Genomic DNA, 22,274 nt, shown 5'->3' with positions numbered 1-22,274 from the left:
TTTGGTCACCACATTATCAAAATATGTTGAGACTCTAGAAAAAGTGCAGAGAAGAGAACAAAGATGATTAGGGAACTGGAGGGTAAAACATATAAAGAATGTTTACAGGAACTGGGCATGGCTAGTCTAGTGAAGAGAAGGAGCTGGAGAGACATGATAGCAGTGTTTGAATATTTGAGGGGCTGTCACAGCTGTCGACCTATTTTCCAAAGCACCCAAAGACCAGACAAGGAATAATGGATGGAAACTGATCAAGGAGAAATTCAACCTAGAAATAAGGAGAAATTTTCTGACAGAGAGAACAATCAATCAATGGAACAGATTGACTTCAGAAGTTGTAGAAGCTTCATCATTGGAAGCTTTCAAAGAAGAGAATGGACTGCCATCTATCAGAAATGGTGTAGGGTCTCCTGCATGGGCGGGAGGGTTGGACTAGATAACCTACAAGATCCCTTTCAACTCTGATATTCTATTCTATTCTAGTATTTGAAGGACTCTCACAGAAAAGAGGGGTTCTGCACCTGAGGGCAGAACAAGAAATATTGGACAGAAGATCAATAAAGGGAGTTGCTACCTGTGATTAAGAAGAAATTCCCTGTCAGTGAGCTGAGCTGCCTTCAGAAGTTATGGGTGCTCCATCACTGGAGGTTTTCAAGTAGAGATTAGACAGCCATTTCTCAGGAATGGTATATGTCTCCTGCTTGAGCAAGGGATTGAACTAGAGGACCTCAGGGTGATCTAGGTGGGGGAGAGGTAGATAGAAAATAGTCTCTTTTGTTTGGGGTGTGTTAGACAAGCCAGCAGAGTCAAATTAGGTATTTTCTCAATTTTTGACATACTAAGTCCAAAAGATTCACCACCACTCATCTATGGCTTCCCACTTGGCTATCCCATCTCTTCAAAATAGTGTACTAAAAAGAAAAGCTCCAGCAGCTACATGCCTGAAGTAATGTGAGCCACTCTTATCCCATGGTGTGTAAAGCAGGCAGCAAGTTAAATGTGTGAAAGGACTTAACATTTTCTATCCCAAAGCAGTGGCAAAGGGGTCCAATAAAATTGGAAATATTATACTTGAAGAGTATTTTTGGTATCTTCCTCCTACTGTTGCATTTCTAACTGAAAATTAATCTGCCTCCCATACTGTCTATTAGGCTTTAAATGGCAATTTGTTTTGTAAGGGAAGGGCAATGAAAAGCAAAAAATCTGAAAAAAACCTGCCTTGCATATTATCCTACACCAATTTTTTTTACCAATTCATGTGATTGTGATAAAATGAAAAGGGGAATAAAGAGGAAAGAGGGAAAGAATTTATTTAAAAGTGTACTGTGTGGCAGAAATGATTTGTGCTTATCTTAGTAAATTCATGAAATCTCTCTCTTACACGGAATTTACTTCATGTGCAAGACAACATTTATAGAATTTATAAAACAATAGCACTTCCTGAAATAGTCAAGTGATCATGCAGTGTTCAGTGGTCACATAATCATTTCATATAGAGCAAAGAAAAGCTGTGTATGCAAATCCTATCTGTACATATAGACTTCCTTTCCTGCAGGATAATTTCCTAATTAATGTGTTCAAATGATTTTGCAGGCTTTTTATAAGTGTTGTGTTGTTGTTAGTTGCGAAGTCATGTCCGACCCATCGCGACCCTATGGACAATGTTCCTCCAGGCCTTCCTGTCCTCTACCATCTTCTGGAGTCCATCTAGGCTCACGCCTACTGCTTCAGTGACTCCATCCAGCCACCTCATTCTCTGTCGTCCTGTTCTTCTCTTGCCCTCAATCTTTCCCAGCATTAGGCTCTTCTCCAGTGAGTCCTTCCTTCTCATTAGGTGGCCAAAGTATTTGAGTTTTAGCTTCAGGATCTGGCCTTCTAAAGAGCAGTCAGGGTTGATCTCCTCTAGGACTGACCGGTTTGATCGCCTTGCAGTCCAAGGAACTCGCAGGAGTCTTCTCCAGCACCATAGTTCAAAGGCTTCAATTCTTTGGCGCTCAGCCTTTCTTATGGTCCAACTTTCACTGCCATACATTGCAACTGGAAAGACCATAGCCTTGACTATACGCACTTTTGTTGACAGGGTGATGTCTCTGCTTTTTAGTGTGCTGTCTAGATTTGTCATGGCTTTCCTCCCGAGGAGCAAGCGTCTTTTAATTTCTTGACTACAGTCCCCATCTGCAGTGATCTTGGAGCCCAGGAAAATAAAATCTGTCACTACCTCCATTTCTTCCCCATCTATTTGCCAGGAATTGAGAGGGCCGGATGCCATGATCTTGGTTTTCTTAATGTTTAGTTTCAACCCAAGTTTTGCACTCTCCTTCTTCACCCGCAACAAGAGGCTCTTTAGTTCTTCTTCACTTTCTGCCATTAGAGTGGTATCATCTGCATATCTTAGGTTGTTGATGTTTCTTCCGGCAATCTTAATTCCAACTTTTGATTCATCTAGCCCTGCCTTTCTCATGATGTGCTCTGCATATAAGTTAAATAGGCAGGGTGACAGTATACAGCCTTGCCGGACTCCTTTCCCAATTTTGAACCAATCAGTGGTTCCGTGTCCAGTTCTCACTGTTGCTTCTTGGCCCGCATATAGATTTCTCAAGAGACAAATAAGATGGTCTGGTATGCCCATCTCTTTAAGGACTTGCCAGAGTTTGTTATGATCCACACAATCAAAGGCTTTAGCATAGTCAATGAAGCAGAAGTAGATGTTTTTCTGGAACTCTCTAGCTTTCTCCATGATCCAGCGTATGTTAGCAATTTGATCTCTAGTTCCTCTGCCTCTTCGAAATCCTGCCTGTACTTCTGGTAGTTCTCGATCCACATACTGCTGGAGTCTAGCTTGTAGAATTTTAAGCATAACTTTACTAGCATGAGAAATGAGAGTAATGGTGCGATAGTTTGAACATTCTTTGGCACTGCCTTTCTTTGGAATTGGAATGTAAACTGATCTTTTCCAATCCTGTGGCCACTGTTGAGTTTTCCAAATTTGCTGGCAAATTGAGTGTAGCACTTTTACTGCATCGTCTTTTAAGATTTTGAATAGCTCAGCTGGAATACTGTCACCTCCACTAGCTTTGTTGTTGCTCAGCTTTTCTAAGGCCCACTTCACTTCACATTCTAGGATGTCTGGCTCGAGGTCAGTGACCACCTCATTGTGATTATTAGGGACGTTAAGCTCATTCTTGTATAGTTCTTCTGTGTAATTTTGCCACCTCTTCTTAATCTCTTCTGCTTCTGTTAGGTCCCTGCCATTTTGGTCCTTTATCATGCCCATTTTTGCATGAAACGTTCCTTTCATCTCTCCAATTTTCTTGAAAAGATCTCTGGTCCTCCCTATTCTATTGTTTTCTTCTATTTCTTTGCATTGTTCATTTAAGAAGGCATTCTGATCTCTTCTAGCTATTCTTTGGAATTCTGCATTTAATTGGGCATATCTTTCTTTTTCTCCCTTGCCTTTCGCTTCCCTCCTTTGCTCAGCTATTTGCAAAGCTTCCTCAGCCATTTTGCTTTCTTGCATTTCTTTTTCTTTGGGATGGTTTTGGTTGCTACCTGTTGTACAATGTTGCGAACTTCTGTCCATAGTTCTTCAGGCACTCTGTCTATCAGATCTAATTCCTTAAATCTATTTGTCACCTCTACTGTATATTGAATAGGGATATGATTTAATTCATACCTGACTGGCCTAGCGCTTTTCCTTAATTTAAGCCTAAACTTTGCAACAAGAAGCTCATGGTCTGAGCCACAGTCAGCTCCTGGTCTTGTTTTTACTGACTGTATAGAGCTTCTCCATCTTTGGCTGCAGAGCATATAGTCAATCTGATTTCTGTGTTGACCGTCTGGTGATGTCCATGTGTAAAGCCGTCTCTTGGGTTGTTGGAAAAGAGTGTTTGCTATGACCATCGTATTCTCTTGACAAAATTCTATCAGCCTGTGCCCTGCTTCATTTTGTACTCCAAAGCCAAACTTGCCTGTTATTCCAGTAATCTTTTGGCTTCCTACTTTAGCATTCCAATCCCCCATGATGATAAGGACATCATTTTTGGGTGTTAGTTCTATAAGGTGCTGTAGGGCTTCACAGAACCAGTCAATTTCATCCTCTTCAGCACCGGTGGTTGGGGCATAGACTTGGACTACTGTGATATTGAATGGTTTGCCTTGGATTCGAACTGAGATCATTCTGTCATTTTGAGGATTGTATCCCAGTATTGCTTTTCCTATTTTTTTATTGACTATGAAGGCTACTCCATTTCTTCTGAGGGATTCTTGCCCGCAGTAGTATACCTGATGGTCATCTGAATTAAATTCACCCATTCCTGTCCATTTTAGTTCGCTGATACCTAAGATGTCAATGTTTAGTCTTGTCATCTCTTGTTTGACCACGTCCAGCTTTCCTTGATTCATGGATCTTACATTCCAGGTTCCTATGGAGAAAAAATCTTTACAGCATTGGACTTTCCTTTCACCACCAGACATATCCACAGCTGAGCGTCCTTTCGGCTTTGGCCCAGTCGCTTCATTCTTTCTGGCGCTACTAGTACTAGCCCTCTGCTCTTCCCCAGTAGCATATTGGACGCCTTCCGACCTGAGGGGCTCATCTTCCAGCGTCATATCGTTTTGCCTTTTGGTACTGTCCATAGGGTTTTCATGGCAAAGATACTGGAGTGGTTTGCCATTTCCTTCTCCAGTGGATCACGTTTTGTCAGAACTCTCTGCTATGACCTTTCCGTCTTGGGTGGCCCTGCACGGCATAGCTCATAGCTTCATTGAATTACGCAAGCCCCTTCGCCACGACAAGGCAGTAATCCATGAAGGGGTTTATAAGTGTAGAGTAGCATTTTACAACCTCAGCAGATTTAGGATACTGGCTGGGAAATTTTGTAAGCTGAAGTTCATGCAGAGGGATCCATGAGAAAAATGAAGAGATAACCTTGAAGAAGGGGTGCAGGAAAAGTTGAAGCAAATTTAAAGACAATTTTGTTTTGGGAAAAAGAGGGAGTATAAGAAACACACTTAACATAATTATGCCTCAACCTTGTTAGATTTAAGAGGGAGCAGAAGGAAACCGGCTGTAAGATTCTGTCATTAATTCTACAACAAAACAGCATTCCTGTCAGGACCTACCCCAATCCACGTCTTAGGAAAACAAAAACTCTTGGAGTCAGTTCTAGTCCAAAAGGAATTTTTACTAGGACATGTTTGGTTGTGGAAATACAAGACAGGACCTGGTATTGTTTTACAGATTGAAACTTTATAAAGAATTCCCGGTTCAACTCAATTCCCTCAACCCCATTTGGTCAGCCCCCCCATCATTTACTTCGTGTCATCCCTTTCGTGGGAAAAAGGGAACTTTGGATCTTTACGGTTATTGCCTTCTTCCTTTACAGATTCAAATGGAGACACAGGCCAGATGCCTTCTTCCCTAACCCTCCCCTTTCTTCCCCCAGTTCAAAAAGTTTCCCTTGGTCTTTGAAATAACCTAAGGCAGGCTGAATCCACAACTGCTCCTCCTTCCTCGGGAGATGGCAGAATCTGGGGGGGGGGGAATAATGTTTTAAACATACATTTATAAATGTGATATAAATAGATTCTGACAATTCCTGTACATGTTGAGAAGCATGAAGAATCAGAAGCAAATATTGAATCTAAATAAAGGAGCAAAGTTTAGCTAAAAGGCCAATGCCTGCACAGATTTTTAAGACTACTGTGAAAAAGGGTCAGCTAAAAAAATATGTGACAGATTAAGAAAAAATACAGAAGCAAAAATATAAACATGTAAAATTAGCGAAAACAGCATTGCTAAAAGCAAGAAGAATTGTTTTTCTTTTTGAAAGAAAGAATTGTAACCCAGAGAAAAGAAAATATTTATAAAGTAGTTTGTGAACTGTAATCCATAAAAATTTAAGCATTGATAAATTTGTTAACCTTTCATGTGACAGAAGAATGTTATTTTTTCCACAAGGCACTAACACAACCAGCATTTTACAAATGATTTGACAAGCAAGCCAAAGACGAATTTGAAGAGCAAAATGCCTGTGGATTTTGAAAGTGCCTTTCCTTTCACCTTCATGTTCCTTCCCCTTCTTGGCAGGAGCCAAGAATACTTGCAGCTAAGAGAGAACCAACTTATAAGCATTGCTAATGAAAAAAAGCAGTGAAGGATCTCAAAAATGGAGATCTAGGTTGACATTCTTTACAGCATCTAAATTTCATCTCATGCTCCAGACAGTTCCAAATCTTATATAAACCTTCCTTCAGGATATCCAATCTCTTAAACATTTTATTGTTAAAAAAATTACTTTAAACCCTGCTCTTTATGAGGTGTATATTTATGCATGTCGTTCTCTCTGTCTCTCTCTGTGTGTGATATTACACATTAATAAAAGACTCTAGAAAATCCTCTCTGTTTGGATGATGTCATCTCCATTGAGGAAATCAGCTTCCTGCTTTCCTTTGTTCTGGGATGACATCATCTCAGAGCAATTCAATTTTATCCCCTTTCCATTTTCTCCCTGCTGAGTTTCAGCAGAGCTGCTTGCTTCCCATAAAGCCTCTTTCCAATGTTGCCAGGATCCCCTAATATCCCCCTCCCCATTACCCATCCTTTGAATACGAAATGTGTCACCAGTCTAGCCAGAAAGAGAAAGAGATGATAAATAACTGCATTTTGTAAGGCTGCCCTGGAAAGGAGTTAAATTTTAGATATTGTGTAATTCATACAACAGCTCAAGCCAGGCAGTTCCAGCTGCTTCAGGGGACAAATTTAATAATGCAAAGTGATTAGGCAGAGAAGGGAGTTGCAGCAATTTAATTACTGTTTACATCAGCTTCACATTCTCTGCAAGGATTATATGACTATTACCCTTTCATAGCTCAATCGGCAAAGTTACATTGTTTCTAACATACATAAAAAGCAGATGTAAACCAATGATAGTCATCTTAATCAAACCACATTAATGCTTGTTTGGTCAGGAAAGTGTGTATATCTCATGGTACTCAGGTTCTGAAGGATGGCTGTAGTCCTAAAAATGACTAATAATTTCCAGGGCTATTCCAAAATCTAGATGCAATTTTTAAAACCTGAATAACTTAGAATCAGAGACTTCGGATACTAAATATGAGCCTAAATAATAGCACCTAGTTGATCTTGAAATTGTTTCAACAGCTTGGATCACCAAGAATTTCTTAGAAGTGTAAACTAGACTTGAGGGCTTGAAAATAAGCATCCCAGAATGCAGTGATGGGTAACTTCCATATTGTTGTAAAAATAAAAACCACACAAAACCCCTAGGAAAATTAGGAGTCAATCTCAAGGGAATTTACTTTTCCAGCATTATATACTTTGCCTAACATCTGTTTATTACCAAAAATCATTTTCCAATTAAAGTTAGGTGGGTATTTAAAAGAGACAAAATCTTTTCAATTTTGGCCTCACTTTCTGACATGCCTACTAGCTTTTCAATACCAGGTTGAAGCATTCCATATCTTCCAGGCATTTGAAGGGCTAAAGTCATCTGGAAAATCAAATTGGTCTGAGATTAACTGTCAGCTTATTCTGGGATAATAGTATAATATATTTTAAGATCCGTAATATTTGTCATTGTATATAGCATCTAAATTCTTGGATCCCCTGTTTATTTTAATAGTTTAGATAGCTGGGTGATTTTCCACAGAGAATTTTGATTATCAGATAGATCACAGCAATAAAAATAACAACAAAAGGTTCAAAGAAAGATATAAATGCTAAAATTATAATAATAAATGAATAAACAAACAATAAACAAACAAATCCACCATTATACAATTCCATTTTCTGAAAAACTAAAATGAAAAAAGGACACAGCTCTCAACTGACAGTAAGAAGCATGGGCCTGCCTATCAGAGCAAAGCTTGTACATTGCAAGGAAGTATTAAGTTTCCAACAGCTCCCATTACCAGTGACAAAACTCAGAAGTGCTCAGATCTTAGCAGATGGCCATATTCATCACCAAAACATGTTAAGCTTCTTCTGTTCAGGGGCGTCAAACTCGCAATGTCACGTGACATGTCATGACATATTGTGATTTTTTCCCCATTGCCAGAGCTGGGGTGGGCATGGTTTCAGCATGACACATCCAGCCCATGGGCCAGCAGTTTGACATCCCTGGTCTATGGGTATGAACCTCTCTATCAAAAATTCAAGTAGAAAGATCCTTCAGGATCATCCCTTGTATGTTCCAATGTTGGCAGAAGAGTACGGTACTGTTCCTATCAACTGATGTCCATCATCACAACCCTTCCCCACATCCCCAACAATATAGCATCATACAAATATAGTAACTCTTCAACCATTTTTGGGTGGGAGAACATTGCACTATTAGTGTTTACATTTTGTTCCTCAATGCCAACATCAACTGAAATACTTTCCACTTTATAAGCAGCTGAAGTAATCAAATGAAAGAAGGGCATTTCAGCTCAAAGCTATCTTGCCATGACTTTTTAAAAAAAAATTTGGCAGCCCTAATATAAATCTTTAAGAAAGGTTATAATAATATGATAATCCTATGCTATGCTATGCTATGCTACACTATGCTACGCTATGCTATGCTATGCTATGCTATGCTATGCTATAGTATACTACACTATGCTACCAGTGTCTGCATACATTCAAAAGTGCATAGAAGATGTCTGTGTCCTGAAAAGCATTGTTGTGAGGGCAAATGAAAAACAGTGGCTGACTTAGGAGGTCTGCAGAAGCTGAAAGCACAGAATGTGGCTTTTACATCTTGGTGACATGCTGGCACTTAGAACAGCCAGAGCAAATCTGAAAAATGCCATAAAAGGTGCAAAGCAAGCCCATTGCCAGAAAATTAAGAACTTTTTTCAGGACCCAACATACACCAGGCGAATGTGGCAAGGGATCCAGGCCATTACGGATTACAAGGTGACTCCATCAAGATGCAAGGATGACACAGACTTCCTAAACAAACTGAATACATTTGTTTGGAAGATTTGAGGCATCAAATAGCACTCTGCTAGGAAAGCTGTGCCCCATCCTGACGAGCAAGTGCTAAGCTTTGATATCACCTCTGTCCAGAAGACAATGAGAAAGTTAACATTCAGAAAGCAGCAGGCCCAGATAACATTCCTGGATGTGTCCTTAGGGAACACACAGATGAGCTAGCTTGTGTGCTCACAGATACTTTCAATTTTCAATGCTTTAAGACAGCCATCATCTTGCCAATGCCAAAAAAGTCCACAATTACAGGCCTCAATGATTACTGTCCGGTTGCGCTGACATCCACCATTATGAAATGCTTTGAGAAGCTGATAAAAGACATTATTGTATCCAGCCTCCCACCAGCATTTGACCTGCTTCAGTTTGCCTATCGACCAAATCGCTCTACGTAGGATGCTATTTTTTCCATTCTCCATCTGAGCTTGAAACACTTAGAGGAAAGAAATACTCACGTACGTTTCTTGTTTGTTGACTTCAGTTTGGCGTTTAACACAATCATTCCCCAGGATCTAGTAGACAAACTGGGCCTTCTAGGCTTAAACACTCCTTTGTGCAACTGGATTCTTGATTTTCTTACCAACAGTGCGAGTTGGAACAAATACCTCTAATACCATTTTCTTGAGCACAGGTTCTCCTCAGGGCTACGTCCTAAGTCTGCTGCTGTTCACCCTGTTGACCCATGACTGTTGTGCAAGGTTTGCCACCAACCATATTGTGAAGTTCACAAATGATACAACAGTAGTGGGCCTTATTCATGATGACAAGGTGGAAGCTTACTGCAAGGAGGTTGAGGGGTTGGTGAACTGGTGTAAGGAAAACAGCCTAGTTTTAAATACCGGAAAAACCAAAGAGAGCATTGTCAATTTCAGAAAAGGCAGGCATGGCCACACTTCTCTGTGCATAAATGATTCACCTGTGAAGATGGTTACCAGCATCAAATAACTGGGTGTGCAGCTGACGAGTAGGCTGGCTTGGTTGCTCAACAGTGAGAAACTGGTGAAGCAGGCACAGCAGGGCCGGCATTTTCTGTGCCGCATTAGAAAAGCACATCTTCCTTCCTCTGTCCTGACCACTTTCTACAGGGGGACAACCGAGAGCATCTTGTCATACAGCATCACAGTCTGGTTTGGAAGCATCACTGCTTCAGACAGGAAGGCGGTGCAGAGAGTGGTGAGGATGGCCAAAAAGATCATTGGCATTCCCTCCCCTCCATCCAGGACATAGCACAGAAGCGTTGCTTGAGCAGGGTCCGCAAGATTGTCTGGGACACTACAGTTCTCTTCACGACCTGTTTTCCTTGTTACCTTCTGGGAGGAGGCTTCGTGGTATCCTCAGCAGAACATCCAGATTCAGCCATAGTTTCATTCCATGCAGCATTAACCTTGTGAACTCTCAAGCTTCCTCCTTCCATTATATATTTAAGATGGACAGTATTTAATATCTAATATTTATTTGTTATGTATATGTAGGGATGTGGGTCTATACATATGTGTATATAATATGGTTAGGTGTGTGTCATGTATGTGTTCCACTTTGAGACCGGGCAACTAAATTTCATTTTGGGATGTGTGCCGTTGTGCCCACAGTAAAAAAATGACAATAAATATTTATCTTATCTCTTATCTTATATTACAGTGGTTGTCACTATTAATGCTACTTTTTAAAATATTTTTAAAATGTAACATTGCTGTTACATTTGTATTGTATTCTTAATTATGAAAGTGCACAGTTGTCTATGAGGTAATATCACATTTTCTTTCCTAACCAAAATTTTTTATGGCCAAGCACTGACATAAAATTGTTAGATAAAATTATTACAATTACTGGAAATATAAAACAAAAATTTTAAAACTGAAAGAAAAAGAAAGCAACTCACATAAAAAAATCACATTACAGACTTAACTCAGAGGATGGTTTCCTGCTGATCTGGGGCAGAAATCATTACTTCCAAATTCCCAAAATATCAATATGTCTTACCATTTACTTTCTTTTTTTTAATTAAAGAGTTTTACAAAAACAAAATTTTACAATATATCCCCAAATCCCTCCCACCCCAAACCCACCCACTTCCCCCCCACTTCCCAGAGCTAAATACAGGATTATAGTTACAATAATCATATTCTAAATAAAAATTATGCATAATATACAATTAACCAAATTCATAATGTGCTTTAACTCCCCTTTAACATAACTACAAACAAAGTACCAATAACAATATCCCACTGAAATCTACTCATAAGCTAAATGGAACTTTTTAGTCCCATATTTGTTCTGAATATAATTTATCCATCTCCTCCAAACTGAAATATATCTTTCCTGTGAATGATCTTTCAAATAAGCAGAAATCTTAGACATTTCTGCAAGATTCGAAACTTTAAACACCCATTCTTCTATAGTGGGCAAACTATCCTTCTTCCAATATTGTCCCACCATTAACCGTGCTGCTGTTATCATGTTCAACATCAAGTTAGTTTCTTTAACATCACAATCTACAACAATACCCAATAAAAACAATTGCGGAGAAAACTTTATCTTTCTCTTAAAAATCTTTTGAATGTTCCACCAAATTTTGATCCAAAAAGCTTTTATATTTCTACAAGTCCACCATATGTGAAAATAGGTAGCTTCTAAACTACCACATCTCCAACATTTAGACTGTAAATTAGGATACATGTTGGACAACTTCTTGGGATCCAGATGCCATCTATAAAACATTTTATAAAAATTTTCTCTTAAATTTTGAGCCTGAGTAAATTTAACATTTCTAACCCAAATTATCTCCCAGGTGTCCAACGAAATTGGTTCCTGAATATTTTGTGACCACTTTATCATACAGTCTTTAACCAGTTCCGTTTCCAAATCCAATTCAATTAAAGCATTATATATCCTCTTTATATGTGCACAATTTAAATCTCTAATTTGTTTTACTAAATTTTGATCTGTAATTGTGATGCCAACCTTTTGATCTGACTTCCACCTAACTTTCAATTGGGTATATTGAAACCAAGAGTAACTTATGTTTTCTTGTCTTAACTCCTCTAATGATTTAAGTTGCCAATCAGTCCCTTGCAATCTAAGTAGTTCCTTATAAGAAACCATATCCATACTCACTCCCATAGATACGCCCTCTATCGCGTCTTACCATTTACTTTCCATAGCATCTGAAATCCAGTAGACTCATCTATTTGATCAGAAAAAAACACCACATGAAGACTGGAATTTGTGGTACCTCCAGATGGAAGAACATTAATTCCACAAAATGTGCCAATTAAACTGGATTGAGCATTAGGGCCATCATAAAGCTGAAAGGAAGCAGAAAAGATTTATATGTGAGATGCTTATTATTTTAAAAAAATATCTGACTACAGTAAAAAGGATCACGATTAAAGTATATGCTCTCCCTAAGTGGGATCTACTTTCTGTCTCCATTCTTTTCATTGTATGTCTCACGTCTCCATCACTGGCTTTCAACTACCATAAAGCAAATTTTTGCAGCAAGGAAACGTTTTGTAGTAATGGAGGCTCCCTGTTAGGGAATTCATATTCCTACTTCAGGAAAGATGCCAGCAATGGATCTGTTGATATGACAATGGGTAGGAAGAATGGATGCATTTTCCCCTCCTTTTGAGGAAATGGCATAACATCCAAAGAGGACAGCAGTAATATTTGCAATTATTGCAACTGTGGATTCCAAGATACATCCTTGGCTCACTCAACTGGAATAAAAAGCAGAATATAGAGAACTCTCCAAGTGCTTCAAAATGTTGGTTGTATCCCTGAATCAATGTTCTTGTTCTGCATTAACTTCTCATTTAGACATTAAACTTGGACTCCAAAAGAAAAAGTGTCAGAATTGTTTCTCCTTATTGAAAACGTTCCTGTGTAAATCCAGCTCTTTTATTTTATGGATACCACTAATGTAGAGTTAGAAATCACTTATTTTCCATCCACCAGATACCCTGGAGAAGCATGTGCTCAGAATAATATTATGCAGTCCATCTTAATGGAAACTAATACAAATAATATTTAGCACACAACAAATCCAGCACATTGGCTATCTAACCCCGACTATCTTTCAAATGAAATCAATCCATCCTTAACATTGATCTCAAATTGAGCCCAAAAGTAGTGTGATGGAATCGAAAGTAAAGCTGAATTCAGATAGTCCTCGACTTACAACCATTCATTTAGTGACCTCTCTACAGTAAGTTACAATGGCACTGAAAAAAGTGACTTATGGCCATTTTTTAGAACTGTTGCAGCATCCTCATGGTAACTTCCCATAGTGACCATAACTATAGGGCTGAATCTGGATATATTTTTTTTACATGACCAACTGTATATTGTACAGTTTCATCAAATGTCAGATTTTATTTTTTCTTTCATTATTATACAACCCCAAACATTTTTCCTTAACCTCACAATGCTAGCTGGAATTGAAGGGAGTTGTAGTCCAAGGCATGCTGCATTTGGGTAATCTGTTAATCTAAAACAAATGTGGTAAAGAAGCAAAACCAGTCATCAACGTGACTGGACTTCATGAATCATTTATATTTTTTTCTGGTTTAAAAGAAAAAAGTCACTGCCAAAAAAGGGCAGAAACCATGGGACTTATCTGTGGTATTTCCTGCAGTAAGGCTTTGACAGACTATAGAGTTCTGCCAGTGAAGTTCTTTAAATCAAAAACAAAAATAAAACACATAGGTTGGATTTATACTCCCAGAAGAAGGCTAAAAACTAACAATAAAGAATGCCCATTTTCATGGATGACACTTTTAAAATGAAAATAAATTTATCCAATAAATACAACTCAGTTGCAAATAGCTGCTGAAGCAAAGAAAGGTTCTGTCTGCTAGTTCTAAACAAAAGGTAAAAAGAAAAATCTTGCTTATTTTGCAACAAGAGTCTGTGGGATTGAAAGCCCTAAGTATGCATTATTCCCACTTCGGTAGGAAGATAACACATTCCGTATGTGTCAGCATCTAGTCATGCTAGCCACGTGATCATGTAAATGTCTTAGTACAACACTGGCTCCCTTGGCTAAGAAACAGAGATGAGCACCACCACTTAGAATCAGAAACTACTGGACAGGGGGAATCTTTACCTTTACCTTTTCAAACTTCCTATTGTATTGGATGTAGATCTGGATATATTTATTTATTTATCTGTTAAATTTATTTGTCGTCTATCTCTCCATGAGGCTACTTTTGGGGGCTTAAGAGCAATAAAAAGGAAGAAATGTAAATAGAAGTAAAATAATAGAACAATAAAATAAAGAACACAGTGGGAGTACATCAACATAAAAAGATGGATGGATAAGGATGGATAATGAAAAGATGAGTACGCATATAGATCATATCCATCCATCCATCCACCCATCCATATAGATACAAAATCATTCAAAAGCATGCCAGTTATCTATTAAATGTTCCTTTACTTCTCCTTACCTCTCCTTGCATTGGGGTTACTTGGGGAAGCAGATGAAAACTTTTCCCCCCAATTCCTAATCATTAAACATGGTTAACATTGTTGTTTCTCCTTTGATGAGAACTCACTCCATGAGTCAAATGTGTACATAAAAAAAACAAGTGTTGTGGCAAGCTGGGAATAAACAACTTGCAGCATTGTAGCAATAGTTCCCATTATTACTGGCCACCAGTTGGGATTTATACATCTGAGAGTGGGACCAGATTTTCCCCTTCTATGACAGAGGAATACAAATTACAGTTGCAGGATTGTAATTGTTTTCTTGCAATAGAGGTAAAAGGCACATTGCTTTGAAATGATGGGGTGTGTGAACTGAGAAACACATATACAACTAAAAATAAGTTATTAGTCATTCATTTTGGGAGTTAGTTGTCTGAGACCCCTCCCCCATCTCTTTGGTGGCACCATGGAAAAACAGTCTGTTAGTCATTTGAGGCTTATTATAATTAGAGAGTAGTTCTTCTTGCATCCTGTAGATTACTATTGTGGTTTTACTTCTGCTTCAGATGGCCTGCTGCTTAACTATTTAAGGATCAGATGCATAAGCTGATGGTGTGTAACAAGGAGGGGGTGCTATATGTTCAGTAAAAGCACATTATTGGGAAGCTTTGAAAAAGAACACCTTCAATTTCAGTTGTAGGGAGCCAATACAGATTTAATCTGCAATTACCCTTTTACTAGTCAAATTTTATTATCAAACTTCTTGTTTTTAAAATGCTTTTGAAAATATATTTTAAAATATTTGTAAAGGAATAGTGATAAAATTAAGTTCAAGCAACTTTCCCTTTTCTGTTCCATATTATAACAAGTCACAACACAGAGAGAGATTAACAGCTTATTTTTTTACAAGAGTAAGTGGTGGGCAGTTAGCACTTTATAAACTATAGGCTACTCCCGGTGCCATTTTTGTAATATCTGGAAGCATTTTATCATCAAAATTTGGCAAAAAATGCTAAACACTTGCTGCATGTTTACTTTTATCAGGATATTTAAGTAAAAAGAAGTATATATCTCTAAAAATTGCCTAAAGCAAATAAAAGGGGAGCATGTTTCATATCATATCCATTAAAAAGTTTTGGTTTACGAAAAAGCTGTGAAAATATGTACAATAAACTTAAAGAACTATAATATCTGAGTGATTCAAGTATTTTCAAGTATTATGAAAAGCAGTAAATTTTAATATTAAATGGTATACTAGTCTGATTGTTCCTAATCTTTAAGGGATTTAACTAGAAATAAATTGTTAATAGTGAATGAAAGATATACAAGCAGACATGGACTTTGGAAATTTAAGGACAAGAAAGATTTATTGCTGAATGTTCTGGTCTGGGTTAACATTTAATAAGAACGCTGCTGTTTCAACAGTTATCCACAATCAACTTAGACCTTAAAAAGTGTTGCAAAGAAATAGCTCTGTTCTTGCCACTGACTTGCCATTGTGTGACTGAGTGTCACATTCCCTTTCTGATACTTCAAACACCTACAAGCTGGGAAAGTAGAAATTATGAAATAGTTAACATCTGATTAGAACAGATAATGAAAGAGCAATGTCTTCAGGCTTAGAAGGAACAGAAAAGAGTGCTACAGACATTCCCTCTATTAGGAGTGATATATTTAATACTATATTTCAAAATATAGGATAATGTTTGCATTTCATACCTTTAAATGATCACGTTCACATCTGTCACCCCCTTTTATACTAAGTGCTTGGAAACTGTAGTTCAGGGTGTTACCAGTTGTAGTTTGGATGGTCCAGTTGCAATATACGCCTGGAGAGTAGTTGTTAGGATAATCCAAAGACTCCAAAATGCCTTGGGAATGATTGGCAATTACTATTCCCTGGCAAACTTGGAAGAAAAAAATTAAAAACGTAAGAATGTATTTATTTATTTATTTTATTTTATTGAATTTATATACTGCCCTTTCCCGTAGGACTCAGGGTGGTTTACAGGGTATATAAAACATCGATACAAAAATTAAGAACAATTAAAAAAGATTAAATTAAATCCCTAAAAATATAAAACCTCAATTAAAACCCCAATTAAAACTCAGCCTGGGCCGGAAAGCTCGAAGAGCCAGGTCTTCAGGTCTCGGCGAAATGATAGAAGGTCGGGGGCAGTCCTAAGCTCCACGGGCAGCTGATTCCAAAGGGCAGGCGTCCCCACAGAGAAGGCCCTCCCCCTGGGTGTTATCCGCCGGCATTCTTTTACCGGTGGCACCCTAAGAAGGCCCTCCCTGTGGGAGTGCACAGGACGAAGGGAACTTGATGCCAGCAGCAGGTGTTCCCTCAAATATCCTGGACCCAAGCCATTTAGGGCTTTATGGGTCATCACCAGCACCTTGAATCTCACCCGGAGGGCAACTGGAAGCCAATGCAGCTCGCGGAGCAGAGGTGTTACATGGGAGTAACAGGAAACTCCCATCACAACTCGCGCAGCTGCATTTTGCACCAGCTGAAGCCTCCGAGTGGTCCTCAAGGGCAGCCCCATGTAGAGAGCGTTGCAGTAGTCTAAACGGGAGGTCACGAGTGCATGAGTGACTGTGCGTAGGGCATCTCGGTCCAGATAGGGTTGCAACTGGCGCACCAGGCGAACCTGGGCAAAAGCCCCCCTGGTCACGGCTCCTATGTGATCTTCAAAACTGAGCCGTGAATCCAGGAGGACACCCAAGTTGTGAGCCCTATCAATGGGGCTCACAACTTGGGTGTCCTCCTGGATTCACACCTCACCCCCCATCGTTAAAGATGGAATAGTCTGGTTAACCCGAGATGCTGGTATGCACAGCCAGTCAGTCTTGGCAGGATTGAGACGAAGCCTGTTTCTCCCCATCCAGACCTGGACCGCCTCCAGGCAGCAGAACATCACGGCGAGGGCATCACTGGGTTGGTTCGGGGTGGAGAAAAAAAGTTGGGTATCATCAGCGTACTGATGATACCCCACCCCAAAACCACGAATGATCTCACCCAGCGGCTTCATATAGATGTTGAACAGGAGGGGAGAGAGAACTGACCCCTGAGGAACTCCACAAACTAGAGGCCTCGGGGTGGATCTCTGCCCTCCCGTCAACACCGACTGCGAGCGGCCCAGGAGATAGGAGGAGAACCACCGTAAAACGGTGCCTCCCACTCCCAACCCCCTGTAAAGAATCTATTGGTATCAGTAAGTTCAATAAGTAGTCTGGTGTTTATATGATGACCTTACAAAAAGGGATACAGATTTTAATTTTAAAATAAAGTACATACAGAATTCTAAAACCCAAAATAAATCTTGAGAAGGCAAATAACCTTTAATGTAAGAATGATGTTCAAAAAAGGATCAGAAACATTTTCAGATAAAGAATCCTACCTACTGATCATCTCCAACAAATTCTTTTTCATTTTCCATGCTCTAAATAAATGTCATTTCGGAAAGACAAGTTTGTGAATGTAAGTATCTGAAATGATATTATAGCTTTGGGCTGTCTGCAGATGAAAGGTTTTCTGATAAATAGTAAGGGACTTTGTGATTTGAATAAATATACTGAAATAATATGTGATTGAAAATAAAAGAATAGATACACATACAGTAAGGTAGTAACTAGGAGACTGAATAATTCTGGATAATTTAGAGATTTTTTTTCCCCAAGCACAGTATAATTAGTAAATCATTGAATCTCTTGTGTTGCAACCATTTTGCAGTAAGGGAGAGTTTGAAGTAGCAGTTAAATTCTAGTACTGCCTTAGGCACATAAGCCTAAGGGACTTTGGGCCACTGATTCTCTAAATCTGGGAAAAAAGCAGTGGCAAACTACTTCCACCAAATTGTCAGGAATTTGAACACATGTGTACATGTGTGCATACACACATACACACACACAAACACACATTGTTACAATGATGACAGTACAATTAAAAAAATCTAGATTGTCCTGAATTTCTAATAGAAAGATGAGACAATAATTAGATCAGCCAGGTCTCCTTTATCTTTTCAGTTCAAGATTACAGTTGCCTTTTCTATCATCCTAAATGTAAATCCACAGTTAAAAAGGTTCTATATGTTCATTCAAAAATGCTGCAAATATATTTGACCTGGTAGGACTTAATTAAAATATTTCAACTTACCTTGCTTAAAATGAGCAAGGAAACCTCTTCTGTTTAAAGACCAGTCTGTCCTTAGTTTTATGTACATATTATTGCTAGTAGAACGTAATGTGGGCGGGATCTGATTACCACAAAACTTGCCTAACATGTTACTGTTGCTACTGTTGCCATCATACACCTGCAGTTATTGAGATATATAATTTTTTAAAAATTATTAATATGTAGCAAAGTTTTCTTTGGGTTGAAGTCTGTTTCTGGTTATGTCCACGCAGTTTTCTTGGAAATATGATTTAGGCTGTTATCAGCCAGCAATCAATACTCTTGAATGTTTCCTAATCATGAATTGGCTGCATGAGCCGGTTTGGATCAAAGGAATCAAACTCCTGGCAGTGTGAGCAGATTTAGCCTGCAATACTGCATTCTAACTACTGCGCTACCACAACTCTACATGATAAATCATATATGCCATGTATCACTTCCTTGCTCCAAGGAAAATCTTGACTTCATTCGAAGAAAAAGGTTAAGACTGAAAAGACAGTTTTGATAAGAGAGCAGATTCTCCCCATGCCAAGAGACAGCCTTTTTCCTATCCTACATCTTACATTCTTAACAGTCCCATCACTGATAGTAATAAAACAGTTCAAAAGTTCAAGCTGACAAAGTTATAGGCACTTTTACAATCCCATCTTCCCAAGAATTTAGCAATTCATAAATCTAACAGCATGGAAATAATTGAAAGGAATTTAATTTTTGCATTCTTTTTTTCTAGCAAGATTGAGATGAAGCTGAAGTGTTATATGTGTAGTCTCTGACTTATGATCATAGCTGAGCTCAGAATTTTGATCAGAAGTTGTGATGGTTGTAAATTGGGTCACCATGTGACCAGGCCTGACTTTATGACCTTCATTAAGCAAACACATTGTTTGCTACTGGATGGCTTTTGCCGGAAATTGGAAAAACATCATAAATTATTGTCACATGACTGTAGGGCAATACAAATTGCTGTAAATGCAGGCCGGTTACCAAGTACTCAAAACAGACCTTTATTCCTTCTGTACCTCTCCAGATGTGGGTAATACTCTTTTTATCTGGATATATAGATCTGAGATTACTTCCACAGTGGAAAATTTATGTTGCATAAAATGATCTTTAGATAAGTATTATCCATGTGATATCCTTTTTTTATATCTCATATCCTTAGTCAATGTTTCAGCTATTATTATTAGCTATTGGCATTCTTCCTCAGAGAAAATAAGACTTACAGCAAGATAATCAAAGTAACAGGATGAATGAGGCTCTAGATGGAACTGATCAAAATAGAGTTCAAACACACTTCCATGACTTGACTTCAGCAGCCAATAACATTCCGCATTTTCGTAATAGGGCATAGGGTAGTTGGGAGACATGAATATTCCAGAGGAAGTTGTAAGGATTCCACCACAACCTGAAAATAAGTAGAAAATTACAATTCAATGACAATTAGCCAACTCTATTTTTTTCCCTAGCATTATGTAGTCTCTATTTACTTTTAGCAAAGTTTTGAATAGAATTAGTAATAATTACATTTTAGATTAAGGCCATACTTCTTACAACTTTCAGTATGTTGATAACTTCTTACTATCCATTTCTGAAATTGGAAACATGAAATTCCAACTAAAGGTCAAAATACATAATTTTTCTTAACATCCATGTAGATATTTATAGAGAGAAATGTAAGGATGTAAATATGTCTATACTTCTAGATATCTGCCTGTCAATTGTGTAGTTCTTTCATTCAGGAAACCTTCCCATAATAAATTATTATCTGTTCATTTATATACTGTCCAACTGGTAAATATGACTGGTGTGGTCCTAAAGCCATAAACTATCAAGCATATAATAGAAGAATCCAGATACCCATAGCCTATTTCATCAAAAGCTTTGTCTCACGGAGGAAAATCATTTGATCTCCAAAGAGCCTCAAGACAAGGCTAGGCTGTTTTGATGGGTATCTTGCTTGATAAACTAGAGTTTCTGTATAAACTGCTCTTCCTGAGCCAAGCAACTCAACAATTCCATTTGGCTAATTAGAAATGGGGCAATGCTATATGTCATATAATTGTCTTGAGCAACTTTATCTGAAACTCCCAATAAAGCAACCTTTTTAAGGTGTAGAATTTAAATGTACAGCAATTATATTTTTCAAATGGTGACAACGGCATTATGCAAAGAGAGAAATTTAAAAATGTAGTCCAAGAATGAAATATTTTCTTCTGCCTTAATTTTTGTCACAATTTTTAACCTGTATAGGATAATACACTGTTGAATTCTTCTTAGAATAGTATTCCATCATTGTGAGTTTGCTTCTGAAAATGCCCTATTTTCTTTCCACATTAGGAAAAAAGATTTCCAATAGATCTCAATAGGCCAGGTTTAAAAGTTAAAGTGAGTGGTGTTGGTAATAATAAAAAGAGAGAAAGAAATCAAGGAAAATGGCCAAGGAAAATGAAAGAAATCCATTATCTTTTCTTCTTGTTAATTGCTAGAGTAGTAACCTGATGCATTTGATATTTTGATTGTACCTGTTGATGTTCCATCCCAATAAGCTGAGAAGCCAGTGCTTGTTAAATATATATCACTCACGAACTTTATCCACAGATTATTACTATGGGAAATGGTAACAGGAGGCAACGAAGAGCCACAATACTTCCCAAGCAAAGGAGATGTTTCATACCCTCCATCTCTTCAATCAAAAATAAATAGATATAGAAAAAATAAAGGGAAAAATAATTAGACTTGAATCTCCAATAAGACTATACCTACAAAGCATCAATACTTTTAAATTTAAAAAAAATTAAATAAAAGCAGAAAAAAGTTAAAACAATTTATACTGTAATACTAGAAATATTTCCCTAAAAGCATATTCTACTAAAACAAAAGGACTGATTTCTCACTAAATATAACTAAGATTATTTAGTAGAACAACAGTCTTCTTTAACCTCTAATTTTATAGAATACCATTTCTATAAACTCCAGCCAACTATTTGGAATAGAATAATTTATTTGGCCAAGTGTGATTAGACACACAAGGGTGCCAGATTAGACACACTGGATTGAAAAAGGAATCTGAATATATCCAAAGGAATATTCATTCTATTACCCAGATGCAGCCCTATGTGCTGACTGAGGAAAGACAAATAAAGGAGTTGCTTACACAATACTTAACAAATTTAAGAATGTTTAAAAGTAAAAGAAAGAAATATAAAGTTGGTTTATTCGATCAAGGTTAAAACAAGATATATTACTTCTGGCAAGCTTCTGTGGAATTTCTGCTGACATCAAGACTGGAAAAATGTTGTTTAATGAGTCAAATTGACCCAAAGGCAACACTCACTCATTCACTCATTCTCACAGAAATGTGAGTTCCCTATTACCAAAATTTCTGTCAGTAAAAAATAGTTGATCTATCAATGTAGAAAAAAGAGATAAAACCCTGGAATAGAGAATGTTGGCTGATTGTTAGGGATGGGAATAGGAAGTCTGTTGTATAATATAATTTATCTAAAGCTCTTAGCAAGGGCAGTTAGACAATGTAGCATGAAGTGTGATGGTATTAAACAGACAGTTGAGGAAAGGAAGACTGCTATGCAAACAGCCCAATACTACTGTAAACACACTGGATTTTTAAAAGATTAAATACAGCTGGGGAGGACCTTTCTCTATTAAAAAAAATTA

At 37.9% G+C, this 22,274-nt stretch overlaps 1 protein-coding gene across 1 annotated transcript in view; it reads right to left on the bottom strand.

Annotated features, from left to right (window-relative positions):
• CUBN (cubilin) overlaps window positions 1–22,274 on the bottom strand; it is a gene marked incomplete at its 5' end in the record, with an annotated part of 199,548 nt that overhangs the window by 120,510 nt on the left and 56,764 nt on the right. The window contains 5 exon segments of the mRNA XM_081346267.1: window positions 12,138–12,297; window positions 16,142–16,329; window positions 18,582–18,738; window positions 19,823–20,004; window positions 21,122–21,282. Coding sequence (XP_081202393.1) covers window positions 12,138–12,297; window positions 16,142–16,329; window positions 18,582–18,738; window positions 19,823–20,004; window positions 21,122–21,282 — 848 coding nt within the window.

Source organism: Vipera berus, assembly GCF_964194415.1.
Source record: "Vipera berus genome assembly, chromosome: Z".
Lineage (NCBI taxonomy): Eukaryota > Metazoa > Chordata > Lepidosauria > Squamata > Viperidae > Vipera > Vipera berus.
The sequence above is the reverse complement of the archived record's forward strand: the minus strand, read 5'-3'. Positions and strand labels throughout refer to the sequence as shown.